We start from the raw sequence: 24,184 nt of genomic DNA on the forward strand, positions 1-24,184 counted from the left end.
AGACATTTTCAAACCCATAGCCATATTAGCCACAGGTTCAAAGTTAGGAGAGCTTTCCCTTTAATTCCCTCTATAAACACCAGGTACTCGTATCCTCAGTCCCTCTCTCTATAATTGACTTTCTCCTTTAGGTGTTCCTAGCTAGGAGGATAGAAGTTTGGCTGGGCTCAAGGACTTAAAGCTGGGGCTTTTAGATGAAAAGCATAAATGCCATGGAAACAAACTCGGGAAAGCTCTTTTGGAGGTGACAGACTATGAATACAAAGCGACATGGGAGTATTTGGGTCACAGTGCACTTTAATCTACATCATTGGGTGTGAGGCTGCCTACTACAGTAGACTCTGCTAGCTAGCTCCTTCTCCATAAGGGGTCTGAGTTCAAACTCAACGTCGTCACTTAGAAATCACATTAGAAGTCAGAGTCTCAACCCCTCTGGATTTAATCCAAAAGAAAAGATTAACAATAACGTAATGGATGTGAGCATAAAAGTGGCGGCTGGGGACAAACAAGAGTTCACAGTGCCAAAAGCACAAAGAGATGAGAGCTCGCCCACTGAGTCACCCCACACCAACAGCCGTTATCTGAGACAAAGTGACCCTGGAATTAATATATTCACAGTTTTTTTTACCTAATATTATCATACCAATGCTTTATTTTTTACCTTTATTTTACCAGGCAAGTCAGTTAAGAACAAATTCTTGTTTTCAATGACGGCCTAGGAACAGTGGGTTAACTTCCTGTTCAGGGGCAGAACAACAGATTCGTACCTTGTCAGCTCGGGGATTTGAACTTGCAACCTTCCGGTTACTAGTCCAATGCTCTAACCAGCAGATAGCCTAGCTGTTCAACCGTTGGGCCAGTAACCGAAAAATCAACACATTGCACTGCACCTATCAATCATCATCCTGTCAATCAAACATTGCGCACATCGCCCTTTTTACTAAGTCATTTAGCACAGAACTCTTAACAAGACCTGGAGATTAACCACCAAAAGAACAACCAACGCAAGCAGAATTTATCATAAAGCCAATCACAATATCATATTTATAGATGCCATAACTTGGTGCCCGTCAGAGCAGTAAGGGTTGAGTTTTATTCAGATCCTTCCTCTGCATAAACATCTGTCTGGGGGAGTAGCTCACATGGAACCATGCATCACTCCTCCATCAACAGCAGGTGGGATTGTTAACCTGTGTATGTATGAGAGGACCAGGGCCAGATTACCGAACAGGCACGCAGGGCACCTTTTGTGGGGGAGGTTGGGGCTCCCCCTGGAGAATGGGGGCTCTCAGATAGCATATGATAGAAAAATGTGTAGAACTGCAGTAAATTGTATTTAAAACTGTCAGTGCCCCAAATGCAGTAGTCTGTCCCAGGAGAGGAGCCCAAGTGAAGCCTGAAAGTGTGTCCCAAATTGCACCCTGTTCCCTTTCTAGTGCAGACATTTTTACCAGAGCCTTATTGACCCTGGTCAAAAGTAGTGGACTATATAGGGAATAGGGTTCCATTTGGAAACCATACTGTATATAACAAGAGGAGCCCAAGTGAAGCCAGAGGGTTCTGCCTGTCTGTGTTCTCTGACAGGACAATGATGGAGGGATGACAGCCCAGCTGCCCAGCACCATTACTTCATTCCACCAGACAGGTCTGAGACCAGGGGAGGAGTACACCGTCAACCTGGTAGCTCTCAGGGACCAGGGCCGCAGCCAGCCCGTATCCGCCATCGTCACCACATGTATGTATGGTTTCGTCGGTGATCCCATAAACCTCACAAAGCCATCATTATCAAACTTCTATCTATCTACTATTATACATAAACATTTGGTTGTATAAATATCCTTACTTGTGGGTGTTTGAGTGCTTAGACCTGTGGACGTCTCATTGTATGGCATCCACATTAGGAAGTCCCATAGGCTAAACCCTGTGACACTGAAAATTAGTCTCTTTGCCTCTCATATGTTGTCTCTATATGTTCCGGTATCCCCACCCCATACCCTGTTCTCACCATGTGACAGTCTTTAGGCTAATCCGTGTAGCTGAGACAAAGACCACTCAAGATGGGGGAACTCACACATACAAATCTCACACACACCACATGCATCACACAGCTGAGACTAACTGAAAATGTCACCTTGACGAATGGCTTGGTCTGCCAGCAATTATGCACTTTATGTAAACTTCACCCAGGAATTCCTCAGAGTGACACTTCCAGACAGTAGGAATAGATTCAATTGAACGTTTCCATAACAATTCAAAATATGTGTCCGCAGTGAAAACTCCATTCATTTTCCAACCCTGGCCCACTGTCAGTTGTAATTAAGTAGGCATTCATAATTCATGAGCATTCACACATTTTTCAACATATCCACCCGCAGATACCTTATTGGATAAATAAAGACACATTTGAAGTCACTCAATTATTTCTGGGTGTAAAGATTTAGCCATCCTTCTTCGAGGAAAGAAAAAAAAGAAAACAATATCAAACTTCTGGTGAGGGAATGAGGGAATTCATTCTTGGCCAAGAATCTTGAAACCCCTTGTGCAATCTTCAAGGAAACATCATACGCTCTTTTCTGTCAGGTTTGCTGCAGGAAGAGTTTCGAGGTCAGGTACAGTAGGTGTTCCAGGTGTTAATGTTTGGGTCAGAAGCATGGGAGAGGTTTAGCTTCGTTACAAGGTCTGTTGAAGCAGCAGATGTTCCCTGCTGCAGCCTCAGTGAGAAACAAGTTAATTATATGGAAAGCCAATTAGCACACTCTGAGAGACATGTGACTAATCAGACATGTGACTAATCCCCACTCTGACATTGTTCCCTCCCAGAATGACAATGCTATGAAATAAGTGTTCTGTTCAGTAGATCTACACTGCAGCAAATGTTCCTCCACCTCCAATAATGTTTTTTTTTAATGCTGATATAGCCAACAGCATAATGTGTTTTTTCCCCCAGACGTAATCTAATTATTGTTGGACCCACACAATTGACATGGGGACAATATGATTATTGGGTGTATTTTCAGTACCTATTTCTATAACGCCCCAAGTCTCTTGTGTTGTTTTACATGGTCAGCAATTAATTAACTGCATTCACTGCCAACACCTTCATTTTACCTTTCTAAATGTGATTCAAATTTCAGAAAGGCACTCACATGGTATATCTGGTATGTCTTCTTGCAGGTGCATAGGAACAAAGCGATAATTTCAAAGAAAAGTGAAAACTGCTCTTCCTAGTATCACTTTCTTTTAAGCTTACATTTCTAAATGTGCAAATCCGTGTTTTTGTATCAATTCTGGTGCTGTTTGGTACACAACTAGACATGACTACCTCATGTCATGTTAGTATGAATTGTACATACAGTACCAATCAAAAGTTTGGACACACCTACTCATTCAAGGGTTTTTCTTTATTTTAACTATTTTCTACCTTGTAGAAAAATTGTGAAAACATCAAAACTATGAAGTAACACATATGGAATCATGTGGTAAACCAAAAAGTGTTTTCAAATCAAAATATATTTCATATTTGACATTCTTCAAAGTAGCCACCCTTTGCCTTGATGACAGCTTTGCACACTCTTGGCATTCTCTCAACCAGCTTCACCAGGAATGCTTTTCAAACAGTCTTGAAGGAGTTCCCACATCTGCTGAGCATTTGTTGGGTGCTTTTCCTTCACTCTGCAGTCCAACTCATCCCAAACCATCTCAATTGGGTTGAGGTCGGGTGATTGTGGAGGCCAGGTCATCTGATGGAGCACTTCATCACTCTCCTTCCTGGTCAAATAGCCTTTACACAGCCTGGAGGTGTGTTGGGTTATTGTCATGTTGAAAAACAAATGATAGTCCCACTAAGCGCAAACCAGATGGGATGGGGTATCGCTGCAGAATGCTGTGGTAGACACGCTGGTTAAGTGTGCCTTGAATTATAAATCAATCACAGACAGTACCACCAGCAAGCACCCCCATACCATCACACCTCAACCTCCACCATGCTTCACGGAGGGAACCACACGTGCAGAAATCCTCCGTTCACCTACTCTGCGTCTCACAAAGACACAGCGGTTGGAACCAAAAATCTCAAATTTGGACTCATCAGACCAACGATAGATTTCCACCGGTCTAATGTCCATTGATCATATTTCTTGGCCCAATCAAGTCTCTTATTCTTATTGGTGTTCTTTAGTAGTGGTTTCTTTGCAGCAATTTGACCATGAAGGCCTGATTCACGCTGTCTCCTTTGAACAGTTGATGTTGAGATGTGTCTGTTACTTGAACTCTGTGAAGCATTTATTTGGGCTGCAATTTCTGAGACTGGTAACTCTAATGAACTTATCCTCTGCAGCAGTGGTAACTCTGGGTCTTCCTTTCCTGTGATGGTCCTCATGAGAGACAGTTTCATCATAGCACTTGATGGTTTTTGCGACTGCACTTGAAGAAACTTTAAAAGCTCTTGACATTTTCCGGATTGACTGATCTTCATGTCTTAATGTAATGATGGACTGTCGTTTCTCTTTGCTTATTTGAGCTGTTGTTGCCATAATATGGACCTGGTCTTTTACCAAATAGTGCTACCTTCTGTATACCACCCCTACCTTGTCATGATACAACTGATTGGCTCAAACACATTAAGAAGGAAAGAGAAATCACAAATTAACGTTTAACAAGGCATACCTGTTAATTGAAATGCATTCCAGGTGACTACCTCATGAAGCTGGTTGAGAGAATGCCAAGAGTGTGCAATGCTGTCATCAAGGCAAATGGTGGCTACTTTGAAGAATCTCAAACATAAAATCTATTTTGATTTGTTTAATACTTTTTGGTTTTCTACATTATTCCATGTGTTAATCCGAAGTGTTCATGTCTTCACTATTATTATTATTCAATGTAGAAAATCATAAAAATAAAGAAAAACCCTGAAATGAATAGGTGTCCAAACTTCTGACTGGTACTGTATGCTAACTACCCATATGGATCTCTTGATCATGAGCCCTGTCTCCATATTTATCTATGCTATCCCTTACAGTGATTGATGGGCCGACTCAGCTGATAGTGCGTGACGTCTCGGACACAGTGGCCTTCGTGGAGTGGACCAATCCCAAGGCTAAGATCGACCAGATAGTACTGCGTTATGGCCTGGTGGGGGGGGGCGGGCCTAAGACCACCTTCCGTCTGCAGCCCACCCTCAGCCAGTACTCCCTGCAGGTGCTGAGACCAGGCTCGCGTTACGAGGTGTCCATCAGTGGTGTTCGCAAGGGCAATGAGAGTGGAACCATCTCCACAGAATTCAGTACCGGTGAGGACCGTCAAAAACAGCTGGACCATACAACAGCTGCTCATTGTGCATGCCATGTTTGATGGATTAAGTGTATTTCATATGAACACAAACAGCACTTTATACATAACTCTACATTCTTCAAATATACTGTACTATTTGTTAAGCTCTTTACATTTTCACAATGTCTTCCATTACAAATACATTAAAGAATGCCAAATATGTAGGCCTACTGGCATGCTTTTTAAATATGTATTCATGGCAGAAACAATACCAGTCATAGCCATCTAAATAAGTGTAGCTTTGAATGTAATATTTTAAAATCTATTATTATCTATAATTATTTTTTTATTATTTTTTTCTATGGTCATATTATCATGTTTTACTATCTGACTGACTGATGAAACTGCATGTGGAAACCATGTCCAACTTCTGATGATTGGTCTCAGTGGCCCCAACATTGTCAGTTCTGTTGTTCCTCTCAGAGATCGACGCACCCAAGAACCTGCAGGTGCTGTCCAAGGCCTCCACTACCCTGGAGCTAGAATGGGACAACAGCGAGGTGGAAGTAGAGGGGTACCAGGTGGTCTACAGCACCCTGGCAGGGGACCGGTATGATAAGGTCATCGTTCCACGCAATGATGGACCCACCAGCAGAACCACACTCACTGGTGGGGATAACTTTAGTTCATGTTACACCTCTGTTTTTAGGACAAATAATATAATGTGGGGCCTCCGAAGTTGCAGAGTGGTCTAAGTGCTGAGGCACGACTACAGCCTCGGGTTCAATCCCAAGCTGTGTCACAACCGGTCATGACCGAGAGCCCCATGGGGCGGCACATAATTGGCCCAGGGTTGTCTGGGTTAGGGGAGGGTTAGTCCGTGGGCCATTTCCTTGGCTCATTGTGCTCTAGCGACCCCTTGTGGCGGGCTGGGTGCCTGCAAGCTGACCACGCTTGGGAGTTGGATGGTGTTTCCTTTGACACATTGGTGCAGCTGGCTTCCGGATTAAGCGAGCAGTGTGTTAAGAAGCAACATGGCTTGGCCAATGTTTCGGAGGATGCATGACTCTCAACCTAATATCTCCCGAGTCTTTGGGGAGTTGCAGCGAAAAGACAAGATCATAACTACCATTTGGATATTACGAAAAAGGGGGTAAAAAAATATATATAAGATAACGTTCATGCTTTAGTGTGATATGATGAGGACGTCTGTTGAATAACTGAGCGAGATTCTAATGTCGTGGATTTTTATTACATTTTTTATCAAAGTACTGATAGGTTTCCAGACATGAGTTTTCAGATGTCTGTCTTATGTAAAGGGAATATCAGAATAAGGGAACGCATTGTCTGTGGGATGACAGCTATCAATGCTTTCCTCTCTCCATTTCTGTAACCTTATAAGCTCACTGATGTAATAGCAGTTTTTACTTTACTGATTAATTATGCAGTTGAAAAAAGGTTAACACAAATCTTAAGAAAACGTATTGATGAACAGGGTATTTGGCAAGCCCTTCATTTTTAACGCAGTTTTTAATAGGCAGGTCTGTAAGGCTCCATCTGCTTGCTAATCCTTTCTCTTTAATATCATCATACTATATTGTCCGCCAGGGTATTGCATGGAGAGATTCATTCACATCACCAGCTAATGTTTAATCGTTTTCTATTCACATACTAATTAAAATCAATAGTTGGCTCGGTGTCTTGTGTCTCTCATCGTCCATCTGTCGTATTCTCATACACACTCTCTTTCTCCCTCGCTCTCTCTCCCTCTCTCTTCCTCCCTTTCTCTCCCTCTCTCTTCCTCCCTCTCTACCCACAGACTTGTTGCCAGGTACAGAGTATGGCATTGGTATTTCGGCCATGCTTGGCACCAACCGGAGTTCTCCTGCCACAATGAACGCCAGAACTGGTAAGTGAGTTAATCGCCTGGCTCATCTGTGCAAATCAGTGATCTGACACAGAAAATCACAACTACCAGTATCAGTAAACAGAAATTCACCACCCTGTTCTCTTTTGTACCCTACGTGTTTTGTTTGTTTGAATTTCAATGAAGCATGAAAAAACAGCGTCAAAATACCATTTACTGTACATGCATTTATTTATAGGCTATGCAAATTAGTCTAGTTACAGAATGTGTATTTTTGTCTCTTTATTTTATTAGCTGCACTAAATCAAATTCCTAACAGCTTCGGTTGATTATACTTGAACTACTCTTTACTGTGTGTTTCAGGTCTAGATGTCCCCATGGACCTGACTGTGACAGCGTCCACAGACAACACCATCACCCTGCTGTGGGGGGTGGTCCAGGGGCCTATCGACCACTACATGGTCACCTACACCTCCTCATCTGGACTGACCATGGAGGTGACTGTCCCCAAGGACGTGACCACCACCACTCTCAATGACCTGGAGCCAGGCACAGAATACACCATCACTGTAGCTGCCCAGAGAGGCAGGCAGCAGAGCACTGCAGCCACCATCGATGCCTTCACAGGTACAGTAACTGTATTGTACAAGGGCCAAGTAAGTGACATAACTGACGTCACATTGTACTATTATTAATAGCAGAGCTAGAAGTAGTCTAACCATATAAACAGCGTTTACACCATGAGTTAACAGGTCATAGGTTATATACCCCTTCTATGGATTATTTTGGTCTCTGGTCCATTTAGCTATTCCATTTAGGACACAACCTGTACTGTATCTGCACATGTACCAGTTCCAGGAACCTGAAAATATATTGTATTATTAGATTAATAAAATATGTAGTCTATTAATAACTATTTCTTTTCAAATACACTGGTTAAAGGTCAGCTTATTCAGTGAAGCTCCCACATCACTATACCCAAACAGGCAATTATGAGCTGAAGTGTAGCAATGACTGCTGTACTAGAGAATAGGCTTGCTTTGCATGCAATGTGGAACTACTGTTGGGAAGGTGAATACAAATCAAGCTATTAGGCAGTGTCAATCTTTGATGTAACAATTAATGTAAATAATTCACAGTTAGCTAACGTGCTCATTACATGTGCTTGCTAATCGCATCACCATCCTTCATTCATCTATCCAGCAGAGAAAATATATTATTTATTGCTTTTTTTCTTTACTCCATTTATCTTTCCTGTCCCTCTTTTCTTCACACTCCTGTACATCTGTCTACATCAGGCAGCAAGCTGTCTTGGTAGTCTTCATCTTTCCATTGCTTCTTGTTTTGACAACACACGCCTTTCAGTGTCTTTTATTGGTGAATCTTTCAAAAACAGCCAAGCCTCGTTGACGGACGTGTTTTCATCCCATCTCTACTGTAAACATTGACATCCTTCTTTCCCTTTGTGTTCATCATCATTCCATTGTCACTGGTCTCCTACTCTGTGTGTCTGTCATCTTCAGCTCTTCACATCCACATCACGTCTCACTGAGAGGGAGAGAGCCTCCAGAGAGATCTGTCCATTATTGACCAGACATGCCATCCACTGACTGACTGACTGTCCCCTGCTTCTTAATCACCAGCCATCCACTGACTGACTGACTGTCCCCTGCTTCTTAATCACCAGCCATCCACTGACTGACTGTCCCCTGCTTCTTAATCACCAGCCATCCACTGACTGACTGTCCCCTGCTTCTTAATCACCAGCCATCCACTGACTGACTGACTGTCCCCTGCTTCTTAATCACCAGCCATCCACTGACTGACTGTCCCCTGCTTCTTAATCACCAGCCAGCCATCCACTGACTGACTGACTGGCCCCTGCTTCTTAATCCCCAGCCATCCACTGACTGACTGACTGTCCCCTGCTTCTTAATCACCAGCCATCCACTGACTGACTGACTGTCCCCTGCTTCTTAATCACCAGCCATCCACTGACTGACTGACTCTCCCCTGCTATGCCTGCCTCTGAATCAGCCATTCACTGACTGACTGATTGTCCTTTGCCTGCCTGCCTCAGAACCCCAGCACCACCAGCCATATTGACAGCAGATGATCAGATCAAATAAATTCAAATGAAATGCAGCCCTTTATGACCATGCAGCTGGTGTCTTTGACCTTTGACTTTCAGGCTTCAGCCCTGTCATTGCTCTCTACTTGTCTGACATCACGTGGGACTCTGTGACGGTGGCATGGAGCGCCCCGGCCCCACCCGCAGACCTCTACATCCTCAGCTACAGCTCTGAGGACGGCACTGACACCTCCAAGGTCACCCTGGATGGATCCAAGACCCGGTCCTCTGTGGAGGGTCTCCTGCCCTCCACACAGTACACAGTCAGCCTTATCACCATACAGGGAGAGGTGACGTCTGAAGCTGTCACAGCCACGCTCACCACAGGTAGGCTACTTATTGTATCTCTGCAAGGGAGACTCTTATCTCCCTCACTAACTTCAAGCGCCAGCTGTCAGAGCAGCTCACAGTTCATTGCACCTGTACATAGCCCATCTGTAAATAGCCCATCCAACTACCTCATCCCCTTACTTTATTTGTTTATTTATTTTGCTCCTTTGCACCCCAGTATCTCTACTTGCACATTCATCTTCCGCACGTCTATCACTCCAGTGTTTAATTGCTATATCGTAATTACCTCGGCACTATGGCCTATTTTATTGCCTTACCTCCCTTATCTTCCCTCATTTGCGCACACTGTACATATACTTTTTTTGTACTGTATATTGACTGTATGTTTGTTTATTCCATGTGTAACTCTGTGTTGTTGTTTGTGTCGAACTGCTTTGCTTTATCTTGGCCAGGTCGCAGTTCTAAATGAGAACTTGTTCTCAAATATCCTACCTGGTTAAATAAAGGTGAAATAAAATAAAATAAAAAAGGGAAATAGGGTTGTATTCATTAGTCACCAAATGGACGAAAACAGACTGAGACAGGGAGAGACTACCTAAACTTGTCCAATGACAAAAAAGTTTTGCTACGGTGTGTGTATTGCATACAACCCAGAACTATACTGAAGGTTCACATGGTTCAATATGGTTCATTCAGGGACAACAACAACACTAAACTACTGACTAATGCAAAACTGCTGCAACGTCGTATACATTGATTGACCACACTCACCACAGGGTGCATTGATGTCTGATTTGGGCTGACGGTTTGCTGACACAAGACAGTTGCTAACGAAGGACAGCATTTTCCCATACTTAGACTTTCCTGTACAAACTTCTCGTACTTAGGATATCAATCAATCAAATCAAATGTATTTATAAAGCCCTTTTTACATCAGCCGACACACGTCCCATTGTGCATGCTGTACGTGCTTGGAGTTTGTTGTGGTTTGTTCTGTTTGTCAGCAAGTCGTCTAGCTCCAGAAGAGAACACCACCCAGACACTTTTATGGCATGTCTCTTGCTCATTAAGATTATTACACTCCCAGCTGCACTACTGATGAAACACAGAACCACCTTTCATTTCTTTATTAATGCTTCTGTGTGTAATCCTCTCTTAATTACCCCTGCTTGAACGTGGAGGTGTCGGGAATATTCAGCTGTCGCATCAGCAGGCTGTTACTCACAGTCGCAGCTGCCAAGTAAAAGGAAATGTGTATTGTCTGAGGAGGACCGGACAACTCTATAAACACTATGGAGCCACCTGCATACTGCCGTCTGATTACTGCTCTTGTTATTGCGTTGCTATTTTCAGCTTGTTGTTATCAAGCCACGTTATTATATGCAAATGAACCACAGGGTTGGTGGGCATGCTGTGGTGCCTGGCTGTCTTTGAAGGTTGACATATTTCTTTATGTTTTCAAGTGGCACTTCTTATGCTAAGTCTGAATAAAGGGATGACAACATGTTTACTGTACCATATGTTGTAGTGCAACACATAGGATGCATCCAAAATGGTACCCTATTCCCTATTGAGTGCACTACTTTTGACCAAGGCCCATAGAACTCTGTTCAAAAGTAGTGTGCTATATAGGGGATAGGGTGCCATTTGGGACACAGACCCAGGTGAATGCAGGTTAGACTTGTACTATAGAAGCACATCTCATTGCTGCATTCTGTCTTCAGTTTGCCCACATAATGTCACATGAATATTTAGTTTAAATTCAGAGCTATTACAGCAGCCTCCATTGCTGATTGGGAAATAAATAAAATATAGGCATTCGCCACTGTTTTATACTTGCAAAATTTAAATGAAGCTGGAGCCTAACTTATGAATTGTCCTCAATGTTGGTGAATAATATTCGTTATTGTAATGGAAATGGGAGGGTGGGGGTGTTGGTTTATCAAAAACAATTCTGTGTTCAGTCCACAACAGTAGAGAGAACCAATCCCTCTATCCCTCCCTTCCATAATGCATGCCGACCTTATAAGTCTCTTTAATTAAGATTCTATTGACGCACCCGTTCGCACTTGAGCATCAATCTAAGTAACATAATAAAAAAATCCCCATCAAAATCCGTCAGTTTAAGTTAGAGATATCAGGTTTTTGCCTGGGCCGCTTCTCAATCCACCACATCTGCATATGTTGGCCGAGCTACAGCAGTGCTTGTCAGACCATGAGACATTGCGAATATTGGTCTTCTCACTAAAATGTCTGTAGCATCCAAATGGAAAGAGGGAGACTCTCAGGAACATGATGGTGTTCTCTGTTGTGCTTTACGACCCCCACAAGTGTCATGGGACTCGTCTGAAGGTAACACGTACAAACAAATGGAGGTAGTGTTGTGTCAACAAAAATAAGGGGTTAAATGTGTCCAAAAAAACAAAACATTTCCTGAGCTTTCTTACTGTATATCTCCTAGATGTAGGACATACACTTCAAAACCTTATTCCTTATTATTTATTTTTTGACTGTCTTTTTTTCCATTTATGAATGTGTTATGTCAAAGTGTTTCTAAGGGCCATAGTAAGTAAAGGCCAAATTCAATATTTTATCAAATAAATTCACTGTAGCACATTCAGAGATCGATTTATAACCGCTAATCCAAAATAATTTTAATTTTTTTTTTTTTTTTTAAACCTTTCTGTTTGTCATAGATGGATGTAATTAATATGAGATGCAAGGCGAGGTCCTAACGAGTTCGGTAAGCCAAGCTATAGCTCTGTGGGACGTTCACAGAGATGGGGCAGATGTTTTTATCACAAAGCATACAACAGATTTTTCTCTCACAAAACACACAACTATGCATTTTACAGTGATAAGGAAGGTGAAATCTTATAGTCATTTTATAATTTGATTATACTATATTTAGAAAGCATAAAGGTAATTTCAAGCCTACAGTTTTATTGAATCGAAAATACATCATATAACTTGTATCATATTTGTACTGTGTACTTGAGCTTGTGTCCTCAAAAGTGACTACACCTAAACAATTTATAACAATGTTTTCCAGAAAGGTGATATATTTAATATTTCTTTGAGTGTGCAACATGACTAGTTATTGTTTATGGCCCTCTCATGATAAATAATTACTTTTGGTGGTTACATAGATTACATTTTCAATTACATTTAGTTACATTTAACTGGCTAGTACCCCCCATTCCCCAAGGGCTTAGACTTGTAGAGGTTATCTGTTTGCTCACATGGTCTCTGGTAACCTTTGCTGCCGCAGCAGTAATGGCCCTGGGGACAGAAACAAATCATGAACTAATCCCGTATGGGCAACAGCACTTGATCACAATGCAAATATCCCATCGCTGTTCTCCTGGCTCTGGCCAGCACAGCATGCAATTTACCTACATATTTTATAATGTACCTAATGTGCAGGATAAACACAGTGCTTCTTACACTATGACAGGAAAATGTGTTGGTTTTATCAATAAAGAAGTGTCTGTATATACGCTTCATTTAACTTCCACTGCCCTCCAAAAGTTGCCGAATTCCTTCTTCAGTTTTCTCCTCAATTCAGCCACCTTGGTTGGAGAGAGAGGTAGTGGCAGTATTCCCTTGAAACCCTTTCCTTTCATATATGGAAAGCATAGACTTCAAAGTGCTGAAATATATTGAACACACGGAGGTAGCAGCTTCGTAAGAAGGTTAAGTTAAATGTCAAGAGTGTCTTGTATGAGTGTATAGTGTGTGTCTTAATAGCCCGTTCCACTCACAGTCCGTCTTCCCGAATTCAGGTTGAAAATGACTGATTTTATCATTGATAAGCACCTAAATTGGAAAGCAGTGGCTTTACTGCAAGAGCTCAGTTTCTCTTCTTCACATCGCTTTATCGGTTTTGACTGACAGCTGTTATAAACATGAGCCCAGCATGCGACAAGAAGATGCCCCCATCCCACTAATTGGGCTACTTTTGCACATTTGTTGTTGTCTGAGGAGGGAAATGTTGTAAATTGAGAGGAGTTGATGTGTTCTGAAAGATGAGATGTTGAGCATCATAATAAGAACCACTTTGATGTCATACCACAAAAACACACGACTCCAAATGTGCACTTAACATTTCCATATGACAACTATGTTTGATCCATAGTTGCAAGGATGACATGCGTTATACCCTGTGTTGTCCTGAACAGAATGAGCCTATGTTTGTCATATTGTGATCAAAATTTGCCACGGAAAACGTACTTGAATGTGCTCATGACTCTATTCTACGCCCACCAAAATTACAATTTCTTTGTTTGAAGTGCCTTTTGAAAGCCTAACACTGTACAATTGTATTTTAAAATGTAGCTAGCCACGTTGTCAATAGAATAAGCTTTGAAATGATGTCCACCTGACCCAGATTGCGATTTAATGGAACGTTTTTGGATTTTTGGAGTAAACAACAACAGTAATTGTGTAATGGTGGGGATGCAGGGCTGTGTTCCAAACCAAAAAAAATACAAGTGTGCTTGTTTCAGTTCCTCAATGGCAAAGCTATGAGAGTTTAAAAAATAAAAATAAAAGCTCTTTACTTTAGTCATAAAAGAGCATTGAAATTACTTAGGAACTGTGTACAGTTTGGAGAGGTGTGTGGCCACTTGAAGGCACCAGTTAGACCTCTCACTCAAACCCTTGTAATCGTTTTTTTGTATCTTGCACCTTCTGCAAGATGTAAATTATCTTCATATTATGTTACTGAATGTATCCAGAGTATTTCCAGATTTCGTTACTAAGAAAGCTGTGAAAAGTACAGGAAATGTAAAATGCACATACAGTAAAAGCAACATTGTAATGTTTGGATTCAGTCTTGTGTCAGGTGGACTGTAATTTCACCATAATCTCCAAAAGTGTTCTCTCAATTGAGAGAGAGTTATTCAATTTGGCCCAATTTCAACAAGTATAACATGTACTATTTATTCTCTGTCATAGGAATGGACCCACCTAAAGAGATGACTGTGTCATATGTCACTGAAGACTCTGTCATCATATCATGGTTGAGACCCTTTGCCCCCTTTGACTATTACAAGATGTCCTACCAATCAGCAAGAGGTAGGCTAAGACATGTTTTATTTGAAAAGTTACTTAAAGTCCCAATGCAGCCATTTTGATGCTAATATCAAATCATTCTGGGTAACAATTAAATAACTTACTGGATTAGTTTTCCATTCAATGGTCAACAAGAAATAAAAATAGCTTTTTTAGCAACAAAAAAAAACAATTTCTCAAGCAAAATGTTTGTCAAGACTGTCTGGGAGGGGTCTGTGCGGGGAGGGGAAGGGCGCCAAAGAGGTGCTTTAAACACAGTGTGGATCAATCCACCAGAGCGGAGGGGCTTAATGGGAGGTATATGTAACCTGAAAACGAGTTATTATTGGCAGAAAGGTTTGGAACTTGCTTTGTTATTGGTCTATCGCACACCAGGCAAGCCAAAACTCCATCGTGCAAAACTTGCTGATTAGAAGGTCCTGTGTAGATTGTATTTTCAACCAGTAACTGTTGGGAAATAAAACAGATCACTTTTTCCACCCCTTTACAGTGTTAGTTTCCTCAGTTGAAAATGTGAAATTTGACTGCACTTGGCCTTTAAATAAAATACCACACTGTTATTCCATGGTCTCGTGGAGGAAAGATAGCATGACAGCAGTAACAGTGCGAAATGAGATTAAAATACTTTTTATTTCATTTTCCTCAGGGCGAGTGGACAGCATCGTGATTGACAACGACGTGACCAACTACACTCTGTCCAGCCTCCACCCGGCAACAGAGTATGAGATCAACCTGAACGCCGTGAGGGGAAGCCAGGAAAGCAAGTCCATCACCACCAGTGTCTTCACAGGTCAGTATGGTCCCCATAAGGAGCAAACTTCGATCTCAGTCACAATGCCACTCTTCCCCTGTACATTTTTACTGGTCCAAATGTACATTGTATTATATAATTTTTGTATCCACATTCCACTCCACATATTATTCCATATACTACACCAAATGTTTTGGTACCCCTTACTATCTCAGCCACAATGCCACTATAGAAAGTGACTATGTAAAGGGACTGAACAATTTGTCAAATGTTTTTGCTCCAAAAGTCAATGCACACATTGTGTACACATTGTATTTATGGAATCTTTGTCTCCACATCCTGCACAATTCTACAGAACAACTAATGCAATTCTGTTTTGTTCAATAATTTAGCTTGTATACAAAAATGAAAGCTAGCCTTGTTATTATATGTCTGCGCCTAGGGGTCTGAGATGGGGGAACAAAATGTTCTGGAGTCAGACATTGCCTATTTCAAAGATAAATGGAATGTTCTGTCTTTTCAGTGAATTTTATTCCTAGTACCAACTCTGTGGAGCGCTCACATCGCCAGCTGCACACTGAGAAATTGTGTTCCAACACAGACATACAGACAGTAGAATAATGTCTGGCTACATGCCTCTCATTGCTGCCGCAGTGAATGTAGTTACTGTTACCCCCTTGACCTTATAATTGGTAGCCTCTCCTCCTATCTGTCTCTGCATTTCCTCAGTATATCAGCCAGTCAGTCAGTCAGATAGACCTCTCAGCATTGATCTGTGTGAGATGTGAGATATATTTCACTGATAGTGAACCACCAGAGAGAGGTGTGTAGGCTGCAGCAGCTCCTCTGTGTGTGAAGTGAACTCCACTAACCTGGGCTTAACCAGCTCTCCACTGCATGCATAATCATCCAGCTGATCCTGAAGTGCACCACCGCATACTGATGAGCCAGTTAGAGATTTCTGCTCCAAAATCAGCAGGCTCATAACTAGAGAAGAGAGACAGAAGAGAGAGACAGACAGAGAGCGAGAGACAGAGAGAGATGGATAGAGTAAGAGGTAGAAAGAGCACAATTCATGTGTCTCTGCTTGTGCTGCTCTCCACTTTTAAAGCGGAAAAAAGTGCTCTGCATTTGCCAACTCTTCTTATAATGACGCAGGGCTTGTGGTGCTGCTACTGTAATAGCGCCAGAGGATAGCCTGGAGAAATAAAATGCCAGAGTGGCATCATTAAATTAATTTAAGGATCGGACCCTTTTTTTTCAATTTTAGCCTAAAATGACATACCCAAATCTAATGTATTTGTATTGTTGTTGTTTTTTACACCTGAATAGAATACAAATGCTTAGTAAATACATATTTGCTGCTACATAACACCCCAAATACACAGAAAAAAGAAAACTATCTAAATTTTCACTACAAAAAGGTGCTATATGGAGCCAAAAGGGTTCTTTGACTGTTCCCATATGAGAACCCTTTTGGAGAACCTCTTTGAGTTCCAGGTAGAACCCTTTTTGGTTCCATGTATAACCCTTTCAACAGAGTGTTCTACATGGAAGCCAAAAGAGTTCTACCGGGAACCAAAAAGGCTTATCCTATGGGGACAGCCGCAGGATCCTTTCCCCCCCAAAAAATCTAAGAGTGTACAGTATCACAGTGTAATTAAAAACTAGAAAAAAAGCACACAATACCATTTCGTAGTTATAGAGTTTACTTTTCTAATAATGTATTGTCAGAGGAACACTAGAATTCTGCTAACGCAGACGCTATGATAAATCTCAGGCCATGTTTCACAAAGTGGTGTGAAGGAGTATTATAGGACAAATGGCAGGGCTCATTAAAACAGGGTCATAGCCCGAAGAATATCATTCCACTGTGGTGTGATTCAGCAAGAGCGAGATAAAACATATTATGGAGAGAGGCGCTCTATCTGACAAATGGGGCGCAGAGGGTTCTCACCTTCTATATGAGAGAGAGATGAGAATTTGATAAAAGTGCCTTGAAATCCAGATTGTCAGATGTGAAGCTCTGCCCCGAACTGGGTCGGCGCCCCACTTGCAGGCCAGAAGCACGAACACAGTCAACTTGTTAAGATCCTTCGCACTAAGGGAAAGTTTGCTGCAGTCGCTGGAGAGTCCTGCCTGCCGGGTAGCGACCGATGTCAAGCTCTGAGGCACTAGCTGCAATTCCAAAGGTAATGAGTGTCCACGATTCACTGGACTGGAGTCAACTGTCCAGCTGATGGCTGTGGCTGGGACAGAGACGTACTGTGGCTCAGCAGACTCTGGGTGTATGTTTCTGCATTGTATTGATACTGTAGCTGACCAGCATTCAAACAGTCAGGCCAATGTGTAACACTTTACTTGAAGGGTACCAAGAACTTCATAACACATTTTTACCCCATAGGCTACACTACATTCTTTAATTTATACAATACTTATATAGGCTTCTGCTTATGGATGTGGTATAAATTGGATATTAAATGTGTGCTGAAGTCCTTGGATACCCTTCAAGTAAGGTTTTGGTCTGGTTGGGGCACATAATCAGCCATATCATAACTACACAGAGATTGATGAATAGATTATTACATACTTTGATTGATTAATTAAGTAGTTTTAGCTTATTCAGTCTAATCTAATTACATGTTATTTCATTTAAAATTGTCAGCTTTCATTGGATTCAATTAAATATTTAAAGTAATGAGTGTAATTAAACCCATTCTATCCATGGTGCGAGATGTGAGGCAGTGTGATTATGATTCCTAGATATGATCTTAGCTGTTTCCCATTAATGAGGGTTTGGTCTAGAACTATTCATGTTTGGATGCAAGCTGTTTTCTTCTGTGTTCTCAAGAACGGTTCTTGCAGTACCATGTGGACTATATACTTCTCTGCAGAAGTATACAGTATAGTCCACATGGTGGTCTGTAATTGGAACATACAGTCAATGGAATTTAGTAAAGTGATGGGGTGGGATCTGTGAACCCCTCTGACCCACTTTTTTGTATTCATCTCTCGCTTTATCTCTCTCACTTTCTCTCTTTGATGCAGCGATGGACATGCCAATGGAACTGACAGCCCTCAACATTACCCCACAAGGAGCTTTACTGCAGTGGAACCCTCCTCTGTCCAGCGTTGACAACTACGTGCTCACCCTCACCTGCAACCAGAGTAGGCAGAATTATTATCTTCTCACAAACTATGTATCTCCGCCACAGGGGTGGAGCGTGTGGAGCACCCTGAGTCTGTAGGTGGACTCCTGCCAGGTCGACTCTGAGAGAAAGTCTAGCTTTGTGTCCCAAATGGCACCCTGTTACCCATAGAGCTCTGGTCAAAAGTAGTGCACTATATTTGGAATAGGCTGCCATTTGGGCTGCGGCCTAGGACAGCTACTTGTAAATCAGCTCAGACATCAACCTGTTAGTCGATGCCGCTTTCATCAATATGGCCACAAATGATGGTTCTTCAGCAACCTCTTGCCAATGTGCTCTATTGACTCTAGTGTGTTCATTAAGTGTGATTTCTCATTTACTAATCCAGACTCATCTAGGCAATAGCATCTTGGCAGAAATGGTTTGTTAACCTGTTACTTTTCATCATCAACACGGAACCTATTTCTAAGGATCTAGTAAGCCATTCATTAAACAGGCAATTTATCTAGATTGGTTATACAAAGTTTAGTCGTGCAAGCAAATAAGAAATTGTGAATTTAAGTGAAATTGATTTCAGCAACATGCAATTAAACCTGACCAATAATAACCCCAATCTACCAACCCTGACATTGACTGTGCATATCCTAGGCAACTGTTATATATTCAAATTGTTTAATGTAATCATAAAATCCATGTTTGTTTACAATCTCATGTAGTCTCCTATTCTAATGTGAGTCTTTGTGTTCCTCCTTCTCCTTAAGTGACAGCTGACACCTTCCTGGTGGAGGGTGGGAAACAGGAGCACCAGCTCACTAAGCTCTTGCCTAGCACCACTTACTCTGTAGCCCTCTATGCTACCAAGGGACCCCTGACCAGTGGAACGGTCATCGCCAACTTTGCAACACGTATGTCACGTACTTTACTTGCTTAGCTACTTACTGTTCCACCTACCCATTCAGAACTAGCCCACAAAGACTACCGAGAGCAAGGCAAGCTACTTAAAACTCCTTGAAACATACTTCTATTCAACTAACGCGTTGCCTCTCACATCTCTTAGTTAAAGTGTGTCTAATTAGCAACAGGAATAATTTCTCCTCTCATTGAGGCACTTGCAGTGTGATCACGGACTGACCACGTCTCTAATGCTGGTATACAGTGTTCATTAGGACAACCTCAGTCTCATACATAAAAAAAAAAAATCTCAGTTGCCAGGACTGAGGCAGTCCTAATATGGACACCGTACTGCTAGCTAACAACCTTCACAAGCCAATCATATCATACCTACTCCACTTTAGGGAAGGGAGAAGAGGAGGGGAGGAAGATGGTGTAGATTAGCAGAGTTGGAGCTCTGGGCCCAGTTGCATAAAACATATTTAGTGTTTCCCTTAAGGGTTTACCTTAAGGAATAATGTTCTATTAAGGGAAAAGATAAGGGGAAAATGTACTTAAGATGTTTTGTGCAACCAGGCCCTGAACTTTATTTTCAGTGTTTCATGAACAAAACAATTCTGTCAGCAGCAAGGCATTACTATACTATAGTACTGTACTATGGTGGAACCACATTAACATTTTCAGGCCAAGTGGACTGCTGCCTGTGTAGTGTACACAAACAAATGTCCAGAAAAAAAGAACAACTAGTAGCTTTTTGGGGCGTTTTTTGTCTTGCGGTAAAAGTCTCCCTATGGGGAGGGGCAATTCCACTATATTTATTTAATCAACCAGTTCCCTTTGCAAAACTTTATTTATAGACACTGTTTTTCGACAAATTAATTTGTCTAAAAGTGTCACAGGCCATTGGTTTTGCTACTCAAGGGCCAGCCTTGTTCTCTGATGTTGACACGTAATCACTGAACGAACGGAGTAGCCAAGTTCACCAGACTTCAGAGACTTTTTACATTTTTAATTTGGGTGTTATTTAATTTTCGATGCTGTTATTCTCCGCTTACGCTTTGTTTTCGCTGACTGTTATGCTCTGATAAAAATGTGCCTGTGTTGATGGCCTCTTATGAACTTAAGTCATTTGCTGACTCACTTTCTAAAAGACTTGACCAGCGAGAGAGATTTTATTTAGGGAAGTTTTAGAAATTATAATGTGTCTTCAAAACAAGTACTTTGGTTTAGTATACACCTGAACCTGTGCATGGGGATTCACTTATTAATTGTTTCTTGATGGAAAACATGTCCAAAAACACCATCTCTCAGAATAGTGTTCACATGGGGTATAACTAAAGAGAATGAGAGAGAGAGAGAGAGAGAGAGAGAGAGAGAGAGAGCGAGAGAGAGAGAGAGAGAGAGAGAGAGAGAGAGAGGAAACAAACGAGAGAGAAGTGTAGGCATTGTCATGGCTTGAAAAGATTCAATCAAAATTAAAGGGGATGAAAGGAAAATTAAGATTGACGCCCTCTCAGGCATTGCAGTCATGTTGAGGAGAGTGGAGGAGAATGGCAGTCTGTCAGATAAGACCTCGAAGAGGCAGATATGGTAGTGTGGACACCCACATTGTAATTTCTCTAGTGGGTACTACTGCTGTGTGGAGATGTCATTGCATCTCATGTAGAAAGTCCTTCAGTCCAGAGGCCTGAGGCTATCAGTGGTAAAACACTGTTAATTACTGAACTGTCATAGATCTCCCCTGAAAACACCTGAGGACAACAGGAGGAGAGCGAGATAGGAAAAAGAGTGAAACCGGAAAAAGAGTGTGCAGCAGGTGTTCAAGAGTGTTGGGCCAGTAACCGAAAGGTCGCTGGTACAAATCTCTAAGCCAACTAGGTGAAAAATCTGTCGATGAGCCCTTGAGCACAGGTAGGCTGATTAGTTTTGAGCAGTAAAGGATGCTGGATTAAGGACAATTAGAATGCATTCGCAGCAGGATGACTCCAACTAAGGTCCGCTAGAGGGGTGTTCATCAAATTAGGAGATAGATCATAATTGGGCAACTTTTCCAATTTAAGTACAGTATTTGGATACTAGAAATGGACATACTGTAGCCACTAATGATTTGACTCAATGGAACAGGGACATAGTTATCTGCTATCTGATTTCTCCCCTCTAGCCATGGACGCTCCTTTGAACCTGACCGCCAGTGAGGTGAACCACCGCAGTGCCCTCATCTCCTGGCAACCGCCCATCGCAGACATAGACAACTACATGCTTACATACAAATCAGCCGATGGCAGCAGAAAGGTAGGCAGAAAACAGTAGGGCGTATCTACCTTTATCAACAAGAGTTCTCAATCACAGACACACACTGAACTGTGAACTGTAGTATCAAGCCAAAGCGGCTCAAATGGGAAATGAATATGGGCCATACGTGCTACGTGTAGTGTTTTCAAGCTTCCAAAATACTAGCCTTTCCCAGATCTGTCTGTGCTCTTGTTTTCTCCATTGTTGTAATTGTCAAGTCAAACATTGGCATGACAATGAGTGGCAAGGTGTCACGACTTCCACCGAGGTGGATCCCTCTCCTTGACGTCACCGGCTTTCAAGCCATCCCCGATCCACTTTTCATTTTCAATTTGTTTTGTCTTTGTCTTACAAACCTGGTTTCAATCCCCCCAATTACTTGTTCATTATTTAACCCTCTGTTCCCCCATGTTTGTTTGTGAGTAAGTGTTTATTGTATTGTGGTCCGTATTTGTGGCCTTGTACTTATACGACGTGTATTTCTTTGGTAAGAGTTGTCTTTTTCTATGAGTTTCCAATCAAGCTCCCACACGATGCTGTATCAATAAGCCAAAGGTCCTCCCAGGAGATATGATTGATAATACAAGAGCCATAATATGACTGTTACCGGTAGAGTTTTGAAGCTATCAAAACAGTGTAAATATCTCCCAGACAAGTGACCGCTTAGTACAGATCCATTGCACAGCTCTACTCGGCAATAGAGCCGTTTAGATCTTTTAATTTGACTCCTGGAAACGTTTTCATTTTAATTACATTCTTTGATGTAGCTGAGTAATATTAATAAAGTAGATTAGGAAGGTTATTCCGTTGCAATATGCCTATTAATGACTCACCAGGAACAATTTCCCCTGATATTCTACAGCAGATATCTCTCTCAACTAATTACATCATTCAGGCAGAGCCCCAAAATGGGTCCCAAATAGCACCCTATTCCCTATATAGTGCACAACATATGACCAGAGCCCTATGTGCCCTGGTCAAATAGTGCCCTATATCGGGAATAGGATGCTATTTTGGGACGAAGAGCCCAACACTGTACTGTCCTCACGGTCTTCATCTTAACTAGCTTTGAACCTTTTTTTTTATGTATATACGTATATGCACTGCTCAAAAAAATAAGGGAACACTAAAATAACACATCCTAGATCTGAATGAATGAAATATTCTTATTAAATACTTTTTTCTTTACATAGTTGAATGTGCTGACAATAAAATCACACAAAAATGATCAATGGAAATCAAATGTATCAACCCATGGAGGTCTGGATTTGAAGTCACACTCAAAATTAAAGTGGAAAACCACACTACAGGCTGATCCAACTTTGATGTAATGTCCTTAAAACAAGTCAAAATTAGGCTCAGTAGTGTGTGTGGCCTCCACGTGCCTGTATGACCTCCCTACAAAGCCTGGGCATGCTCCAACTCCTGGACAGTCTGTGGTGCAACATGGCGTTGGTGGATGGGAGCGAGACATGATGTCCCAGATGTGCTCAATTGGATTCAGGTCTGGGGAACGGGCGGGCCAGTCCATAGCATCAATGTCTTCCTTTTGCAGAAACTGCTGACACACTCCAGCCACATGAGGTCTAGCATTGTCTTGCATTAGGAGGAACCCAGGGCCAATCGCACCAGCATATGGTCTCACAAGGGGTCTGAGGATCTCATCTCGGTACCTAATGGCAGTCAGGCTACCTCTGGCGAGCACATGGAGGACTGCGGCCCCCCAAAGAAATGCCACCCCACACCATGACTGACCCACCGCCAAACCAGTCATGCTGGAGGATGTTGCAGGCAGCAGAACGTTCTCCACGGCGTCTCCAGACTCTGTCACGTCTGTCACATGTGCTCAGTGTGAACCTGCTTTCATCTGTGAACAGCACAGGGCGCCAGTGGCGAATTTGCCAATCTTGGTGTTCTCTGGCAAATGCCAAACGTCCTGCACGGTGTTGGGCTGTAAGCACAACCCCCACCTGTGGACGTCGGGCCCTCATACCACCCTCGTGGAGTCTGTTTCTGACCGTTTGAGCAGACACATGCACATTTGTGGGCTGCTGGAGGTCATTTTGCAGGGCTCTGGCAGTGCTCCTCCTGCTCCTCCTTGCACCAAGGCGGAGGTAGCGGTCCTGCTGCTGGGTTGTTGCCCTCCTACGGCCTCTTCCACATCTCCTGATGTACAGGCCTGTCTCCTGGTAGCGCCTCCATGCTCTGGACACTACGCTGACAGACACAGCAAACCTTCTTGCCACAGCTCGCATTGATGTGCCATCCTGGGTGAGCTGCACTACCTGAGCCACTTGTGTGGGTTGTAGACTCTGTCTCATGCTACCACTAGAATGAAAGCACCGCCAGCATTCAAAAGTGACCAAAACATCAGCAAGGAAGCATAGGAACTGAGAAGTGGTCTGTGGTCAACACCTGCAGAACCACTCCTTTATTGGGGGTGTGTTGCTAATTGCCTATAATGTCCA

General features: G+C 42.3%; 1 protein-coding gene across 2 annotated transcripts in view; it reads left to right on the plus strand.

Annotated features, from left to right (window-relative positions):
• The window catches only part of LOC110530311 (tenascin-R), a 123,382-nt gene that overhangs the window by 84,956 nt on the left and 14,242 nt on the right, over positions 1-24,184 (plus strand). The window contains exons 6-16 of one of the 2 annotated variants that reach the window (XM_021613244.3): positions 1,585-1,735; positions 5,018-5,287; positions 5,752-5,937; positions 7,088-7,177; positions 7,499-7,762; positions 9,327-9,593; positions 14,517-14,636; positions 15,280-15,423; positions 18,433-18,552; positions 19,295-19,438; positions 21,586-21,716. In XM_021613244.3, coding sequence (XP_021468919.3) covers positions 1,585-1,735; positions 5,018-5,287; positions 5,752-5,937; positions 7,088-7,177; positions 7,499-7,762; positions 9,327-9,593; positions 14,517-14,636; positions 15,280-15,423; positions 18,433-18,552; positions 19,295-19,438; positions 21,586-21,716 — 1,887 coding nt within the window. Of the gene's footprint in view, positions 1-1,584; positions 1,736-5,017; positions 5,288-5,733; positions 5,938-7,087; positions 7,178-7,498; positions 7,763-9,326; positions 9,594-14,516; positions 14,637-15,279; positions 15,424-18,432; positions 18,553-19,294; positions 19,439-21,585; positions 21,717-24,184 lie in introns of both variants that reach the window. The other variant, XM_021613243.3, reaches the window with a different exon arrangement.

The sequence above is a fragment of the Oncorhynchus mykiss genome, chromosome 8 (genome assembly GCF_057628025.1).
Source record: "Oncorhynchus mykiss isolate SJ-2025 chromosome 8, ASM5762802v1, whole genome shotgun sequence".
Taxonomy (NCBI): Eukaryota; Metazoa; Chordata; class Actinopteri; order Salmoniformes; family Salmonidae; genus Oncorhynchus; species Oncorhynchus mykiss.